Source organism: Trichogramma pretiosum, unplaced genomic scaffold (genome assembly GCF_000599845.2).
Source record: "Trichogramma pretiosum strain Unisexual culture from Peru unplaced genomic scaffold, Tpre_2.0 scaffold17, whole genome shotgun sequence".
Lineage (NCBI taxonomy): Eukaryota > Metazoa > Arthropoda > Insecta > Hymenoptera > Trichogrammatidae > Trichogramma > Trichogramma pretiosum.
In genome coordinates, this window is record NW_019641225.1 from 1,782,013 (window position 1) to 1,790,340 (window position 8,328).

At 37.2% G+C, this 8,328-nt stretch overlaps 1 protein-coding gene across 1 annotated transcript; it reads right to left on the bottom strand.

Moving 5' to 3' along the window:
* Positions 1-484: 484 nt before the first annotated feature.
* On the bottom strand, positions 485-2,647 carry LOC106649200 (ankyrin-1-like). The gene has a single exon (XM_014366487.2). The coding sequence runs from the start codon at positions 2,522-2,524 to the stop codon at positions 629-631; it is 1,896 nt and encodes a 631-aa protein (XP_014221973.1). The 5' UTR covers positions 2,525-2,647; the 3' UTR covers positions 485-628.
* Between the last annotated feature and the right edge of the window lie 5,681 nt (positions 2,648-8,328).

Genomic DNA, 8,328 nt, shown 5'->3' on the forward strand with positions numbered 1-8,328 from the left:
AAGCAATTTTCAACATTGTACTTCGATTTTAAATTAACCGAAGATAACGATTAACCCATTATATTTTGAAAGCGTTAAATGTATAAATTTTTTACCTGCATTTATAAAGTCGATGCAGCAGCAGCACGACTTGTCATGTGAAGAATGCGTACACATTTATGCACTTGTTAACTGTATACTCATAGATTTACATAGATGTTCTCTGCATTAAAACGTTTGTATGAGGATAAACGTGAAGTTACCTACGCTCCGGATCTCATCATATTGTGGCAAGTTTTTTCGGTCGAAAATCGATGCATACGTTTTTAAAGATTATGTAAATTCAGTGATCTTGTACGTAAGTGAAGATATTTGCGTAAAATTATATTAGTTGTTTCGAAATAAGTATCCACTTTTGACATTTTTTTTACTACCTTAAGTAATAAATGAAAATCGATTACTTTGGAGAATGATGAACAAGGTAATTATTGAATTGCTACACACGTTCAGTCTGTACTCGTAAGCACACATTTATTTTGCTTGCATTCGACGTTTAGCTTTGAAAATTAATTCAAATAATTTACGCCCTCTTTGTGGTTAATTTTTCCATAAATTTATATCAACTATAAATATTATACACCTCGATCATTCAAAACAACCTATGCCTTTCCATAGTTGATAAATGGTTCATCTTTCTGTACAGATACGTATAATCTTCAAACCCGCCCGCCATGCACGCGTCGAACAACTCCTTGATCGTCATTCGTCTTATAAACTCCTCTTCCTTATCCGTCCTAGCGAAAAACGTCAGCGCGAATCGTCCGAGAAATTGCCCCACCACCGTCTGGTACGGGTACCGGTGAATAGCCTGTCGCGACCACGGCTCGGGCAACGTTTCCGCCCTGGACCGCTCGCTGTCTTCTATCGCGCAAGAAGCCTCCGCCTCCTCGGTTAGCACGTGAAGCAAATCATAGAGCGTCATATTCAGAGTCACCAGGTGCGCTTTCGCGATGCTCGCGAAGTCTTCGCCGCTATTCAAACGTTGGCCAATTTCTGGTGACCTGTTGAACAATCCGCCAAATCTGGTGAAGATTTTCATGACCGTCAGGGATTCCCTATAGTCCATTCGGTATCCTTTTCTCTCCAGGGAAACGATGATGCGCAGCGTGTCAAGCACCAGTGTCCGACGTTTACAGCCTGATGAGCCTGATGCATAAATATCGTATGTCGCGTCAGGAAAGCAGAAGTTGGACAGATCTGCCCCGTGTTCCAAGAGCCGATCGACCTTTTCCGGTGCGACGAGTGCCACGGCGTATTGCAGCGCCGTCAAGCCGGCGTTGTCTCGGGCGTCGATCCGCACGGGCCGATAGAAGCGTTCGCTCGCATTGAGATACTCCCGCAACAAGGCAGGAAGGTAATTCTCGCACTTGACCATAAGATGCAGCGGTGTCGTTCCCTCTTTGTCGGCTAAATTAAGATCGGCGCCTTCACGCATTAGCGCTTTAGCCTCGGTCATATTGGAATATTCCACGGCCGCGTACAATGCCGTCCGGCCGCTCTCGTCCTGCGCGTCGATCTCCAGCGGCTTTCCGTGCTCCTCGCAGATACCCACAAACTGCACCAATGCGACCTCGCCATTCTGAATCTGGCAAAGTTCGTGAAGAGGCGTCAGTCCCTCGGCATCGCGGATATTCGGATCGGCGCCTTTGCTCAGCAATAATTCGACCGTCTCCGCGTAGTCCCACAACCGAACCATCATCGTTCTGGGATCGCAATCTATACTCGTCGATTCGTCCCACGCGTGCTGACAGATCAGGTGCAGCGGCGTCGATCCATCTTCATCGGGCAGATTCGGGTCCGCGCCTGCCTCCAGCAGTATCGCGGCAATAACTGTGTCGTGGATTGCCAGGGCCCAGTGTAGCGGCGCGAATCGATTTTTGTCGGGAAGATTCGGGTCCGCGCCTAAGAACAGCAGCAGTACGATAACATCTACGTGGCCGTGTTTCAGGGCCACGAGTAGCGGCGAATCGCCCGTTCTTGGCATGAGACAATTGGGATTCTCGCCCTGCACGATGAATTTCTCGACGGCGTCGTAACAGCCGTACTTGCAGGCCACGTGGAGATGCGTATTGCCGGAATCGTCGACGAAATTCGCCTCGAACCTGTCGTATATTTCAAAAAGTACATCGACGATGCTGCTGCCGTACTTGGGCTCGCACTCGGCCCAATAGTGTAACGGTGTGTTGCGACGCAACTCCGTCTCGCCATCTTCGTACACGTAGGGCTCCGGGTCGTGGTAACCACATAGGTACGCGAAATAGATGACTTCTTTGTCGACCTTGTCTTCGTTCCAACAATCCTGCAATATGAGCCAATTCATTTGTGGGGGCTGAAAAATGCTCGAAAGATCTGGAAGTTGACCCTCCCAATTCATTGCCAATTGATAAAGTTGACGATGAAGTTCGAGTCGTTGTTCTTCGATATCCCAATCGGTATTGTTTTGCAAACTTATCAGTTCATCAAAACTTTTCGTGTTATTGGCCATCGTTTTGAGAATTCACGCACGACTGCGTGTGACCGATTATTTTACTTTTTTCACGAAAATCACTGGCGACGATCGACGCGATCTTTTTAGCTGTTTTCGCTGCGACGTCGTAACCCGTACTGATCGACTCGACTATGTGGTCAGCTTGAAACATAATTTGCGCTCCTAAGAAACTATAGCGTAAACATATCAAATATGACAGAGCGAGATTTATCGTTGGAGAAAGCGCTAATTGAGCATTGATGTATTATTTTGCTGCCGAATTATAATCATAAGCTAGATATGACACTTGAATTTTGATTGGTCATACAAATGAACTTAATCTTTTTTTTTATTACCTACTCTGTGAGCCGCATTCATTTTCATGTGGTTTTCATGCGAAAAAACCGAATAAATTCGGATAATATTTTGTTCCAAAAAATTGAAAATGAGCTTGTGTAGATTCATTGATTTTTCTACTAACAGTTTCAATTGAGAAATGATGAAAATATTGAATGAATAGCCATCGTCGTTTTAGGTCACATTAAATTGGATCACCCGTCTTCTCGATGGTTTCAAATCTTTTTTTGTCAATCGAAACTTATAAATTGTTTTTAAGTTTTAATGACAAGCACTAGATAATAGATGAATATTTTGTTTGATTTGTAAGTTAATTAATTCTATACAGGAGTTGAGGTATAAATAGTTTCGAGTTTTGCCGTGTTCTTGAGTGACATTTAACCATTTTTATAAGTTTTAAAAAGTAGCAAATTAAAAACTTTCCTGGTTAGACTCAAAATAAATACATTCCGCTGATATATTATATGTAAATGTAAGGGTAATTCTATTTGTATATTTATATTACATCGAGAATCATATCACTATTTAGTCGTAACTTACACTAAAAATTACTTATTAAAGCATAATACAAGAACTATTAACACGATGATTTGCAGAAGAAGAAGAGTGTTTATAATTCCTTTTCAAAATAAAATTGTAACAATATATATTAAGATATTAAAATGCTTCTGAAATGCGATAAAAAGCCGTCATATATGATACTATTATTCTCATAATCTGAAAAATATAATTAATCATTTTTAGCTGTAAGATTCTAAAATTAATTGTTTTATATCAAATAACTCACTGCGCTAAAAGTCTCATAATTCACTGGAATTGTAGGGCCAGCCGTAATAGTGCAAGGATTAGCAGTTCGGAGAATCATTACGATAATCAAACGTCTCTCTTTTACCGAGAATAAGTACCATTTAGCATTGTAACTGAAAGAATATTTTGAATGTTTTATTTCAAGCTTTGTTATAGTCAATTATACCATTTAATTACCAGTTTTTATTCAATTGGTCGCATGCCTGTATTATATCTTCGCATGAAAAAGTTAGATAAAACAGTATCATAACTGAATGAATCATGCTAAGGGCTATTTTTAAAGCATATAATTTTTCGTAAGGGAGAACAGCCATAAACTAAAAAAAACAAGCTTTTTAACAAGATGTCTTTTGTAAAAAGAGAATCTAATACAATTTTGAAAAGTTTTAATAAAACTACCCAGAATCCTGCTAAACTAAGTCCCAAGATTTCCATTATAAATACAATCAAAAACTTCGTTTGTATTATTCCTTGCACAGATTCAAGCAAGCTAAAATATTTCAGTCAAATTTCGATCAGTCATGTTAGTTCATTTTTATTTGTTTGAGTGATATGTATCTAATCTATGTATTTATTGCTCTTTAAATACTAATACGATCATTTTTCTCATTTTAAAACGAATAAATAATATTATAGTGTTAATAAAATTAAAGTAACTCAACTTTATTGTTTCTTGGTGCATACGAATATTATCGCGAATCATTTTATTGATTATTTGCATTTTTCGTTCAGCGGTCAAAAGTATAGAACTCGATCCAACTTCTTCATGCATTTGCGCCATATCTTGTCTATAATAAAAATTATGCCAATTTTAACAATTTACTACATAATTTATTGAAGTTCAAGTTTACCCTATGATTGAGAACATTCCCGCGATAAATTTTAATACAAAAATTTGAATGTAATTCATTACATTGACTACAATTATGATTATAGCAACAAACATTAATGTATAAAAAAAGAATATCCAATAATAATTCTTCAGGGCGTTGGTAAAATAGAATGAGACACATAATCTTCTTTCAACCGAGTTATTCACTGATATCGAATTAGTCATTGAATATAGTAAAACTGGTTCAATTGCATATCCAAAAAAAGAAACTGACGTAATACCTGTGAAAATATTGTAAATAACTAGTAGCTAAAATTTAACTCATGAAATACTTAATGCAACATCTTAATAATTGAAATTAATAATTATCTACTCAATACAACAGATAATTAACGGTAAAAATAACTTTATATTATCTGAGGAAATAAGTACAAACCAAAGTAAAGTACAATTAAAATGAAACTAGTTTTTGCATTTCTTGTGATAATTTTTTTCTCAGCGTGAGATCTGCAATTTTGCCACAGAATTTCCATTCGAGTCGAAATAGCCTGAATCTATAGCAGAATTTTTGTTCAATTAAAAAAAACAGTTTAAAATGCACATGATTGATTTTCATATGTACCTTACTTGAATCATACATTAGAGATATATACAGTGCGAGAAAACCATAAATATAGATACAAGTATAAGATGTATCAAACATATCATAACTATTCATAGTTCCTTCAATTATTCCGAATACAACTGCAAGCGTCCAGAAAATAGTTTTTTTTTATGAGTAGCTATGCTTAAGCGTTGAATGGGCTTGGTATACAATTAAAATGAAATTTTAAAAATTATAAAAAAAATTGCACTCATTCACATTTGCCTAGTTTTTAGTACTTCATACTCCGAAAATTTTTTTAGAGTTTGATTGTTTAAAAATTATGAAAATTTATATTTATAGATTATTACCATATTGAACAATGCGAATACCGAAAAGCTGAAAACCGTCCCTCTTCCGAGTATCTGAATAATTTTATTCATGTCAGAACCAACAAATGCCCATCGGGTACATTTGGCAAAATAATTAAACATTGCTGGCGGAGAATAATTTTTTTCGGAAACCAAAAGATTTAAGTAGTGGCTCATTTTTTTTTGCTATCCAAATGAATAAATTTGAATGAATGTAAAGCGATGAATCATTTTAGATTGGTCTATTCAAAAATGGGATTAAACTAAACTCGAGAACTTCGTATTTACTTATATAGCATATGGCTTTCATAAATATTGTATATTAAAAATAAAGATATTTAAAAAAAAAACGAAGAGTTTAACTATTTATTTAGGGTAAACGTAAGTACATATAGCTGCAGGTGTACCTATTGCTGTAAATGAAAAAATAAGCTTATATCTTGATGTGTTAAAGTCCTAAGGAATATTTTTAACTGTACCGGATGACACGTATAAGTTTTACTTTTGTATATTATACAAATGGATAGTATTCAAAAACAAATTTTTTATGCAGTCAGAAATTATATGAAAGTAAAAAAAAATATGATGATATCCCCTGTCAAAAAATTTTCTATTTTCAATTATTTATTTTAACTTTACTTAAATATAAACATGAACGAATTTAAAATTTCCCGTTAAATGTTAAGTCACACAGACCTTGTAAAATTTTTACGTTCCACAGGATAGTTTAAAAATATATTTATAATTAATTTTATTTTTAAATTTTTAATCTTTTGCGTGGAACGTGCGGACTGGGGCTGCCAATGCATATGTGACACGTGCAAAGATTATTTTTAATTATTAAAAATAAACGGATCGGTGTATCTATAGCTCCCTGAATACATGTTTTATTGATTTTAATAAGTGATACACCTCACTCACTAAAACATATAGAAAAGTTTCACAATTTATGAAATAAAGTTTTTTCTGTCAGATAATGCAAAAAAGTTTACTTTTTAAATAATATTTTTACTGCACTATAATTATTAATATAATTATTTTGGCAGTTAGTATTGCAATCAGGTAAACAAATTCTTTTTGCGTTATGTGTGAATTTCATTTTGAATAAATGCCCATCCAGTGATTTTATATAAAATTAATCATGTGGCTATCCATAAAACGAGAAGTTTGCAACGCTTACTAAACTAATTTTTTTTTCTTTTTTGTATATTTTTCAATCTCAACAATTTATGCTAACAACAGAGACTTTGAAATATCATTCAAGTAATAATAACAATTAAAAAATATAAATCAAATAACAATAATAAACTAACTCAACACATTTAATTAATCAATTTTAAATTTTCTTCGTTACGATTTTACCGGAAGAATATGATAGATCTAAGTCCCTATTATAATATTTCCTTACATATTCATTACGCACATAAGCGAGCCATTTTGTGTCTTGACCCGCGGATTCCATACAAATGTCCCACAAACCATTGATCTTCAGTTGACCGACGAACATATTACAGTAGCGCGTCGACAGCCAATCGTTCTTCTCTGAAAACAATTTTAAGGCCCATCGACGGAAAAGGCCTCCTGCTACTATACCACACAGATGTGTAATATACGCCTTGTGAGAATCGTCGCAAAGATCGGCGATTTCTGAGGTGAATTCATCGTAGTCGTCGTCGTCGTCTATCGTAAATACTTTTTCTGCCTCTTCAGGTGGCAGCTGAAGAAAGTCGTAGAGCGACAGGTTAGGTTCCACGAGCTGCCTTTTCGCAATCCTCGCGAACTCTTCATCGCTACGCAGACACTTGCCGATATCTATAGGCTCGTCGATCAGGCCGTGCTTGGCGAAGGTCTTCATGATTGTGAGGGCGGCCGTTTGGTCCATTTGATATCCTTTTTTCTCCAGGGAATTGACGATGGACATCGTATGAAACACAACTACCTGAAGAGTACAGTCGAGTGTATATTTCTCGGCGAAGTAATCCTCGGTGGGAAACACGAATTTGGACAGATCTGCCCCGTGATTCAAGAGATCATCGACCACGACCCGCGAGAGACTCGCTACAGCCCATTGCAGAGGCGTCCGACCCAACTTGTCCTTCGCGCCGATCTGTACCGGATGATCTCTTCCGTAGCAAGCAGAAAATACCATTCGTACCGCCTCAAAATCGTTTTCCATCTTACAAACGATGTGTAGAGGGGTTGATCCATCCTTACTGGCTAAATTATAATCGGCGCCTCTTTTTAACAGCAACTCGGCTAATGCTAATTGGCCGCCAAACAGAGCCAAGTGTAGCGGTGTCTCGCCTAATTTGTTCTGAGCATCGACATGTAACCTCAGCTGCAGCTCGTCGACGGTATCGAAGAAAAATTTCACGAAGTCGACGTCGTTCACCATCTTGCAGATCGCGTGCAGAAGTGTCAAACCGTCCTTGTTGACCAAGTTTGGATCTGCGCCGCCTCGCAGCAGCAATTTCACGATATTCTTTGCTTCTTCGTCGAGGTAGTAATGCAAAACCAAGTGTAGCGGCGAATCACCTGTTTCTGGCCAGATACAATTGGGATCTTGTCCGTGCTCGAGAAATTTCTTGACGACGTCGTCGCAGCTAAACCTGCAGGCCACGTGGAAGTGAGTGAATCCAGTTTCGTCGACGTAATTCACGTCGAACCTGTCGTATATTATAAAAAATAGAGACATGTTAAAGCCTATAGTCAGGCTAGATTTTCTAGCCAGGCGATGCAGTGCAGTGGTACGGCGCGACGATATCTTGCCATCTTCATCTACTTCGGGATTGTCTCTGTAATTGGTGTCATTTATGAACTTGAGGAGTGGAAACATGTGCAGCGATGGTTTGTCCATAAATCCATCCTGCAC

Coding starts and splice junctions, on each gene's coding strand:
- LOC106649200 (XM_014366487.2), bottom strand. CDS start 2,524: ATGGCCAATAACACGAAAAGTTTTGATGAACTGATAAGTTTGCAAAAC.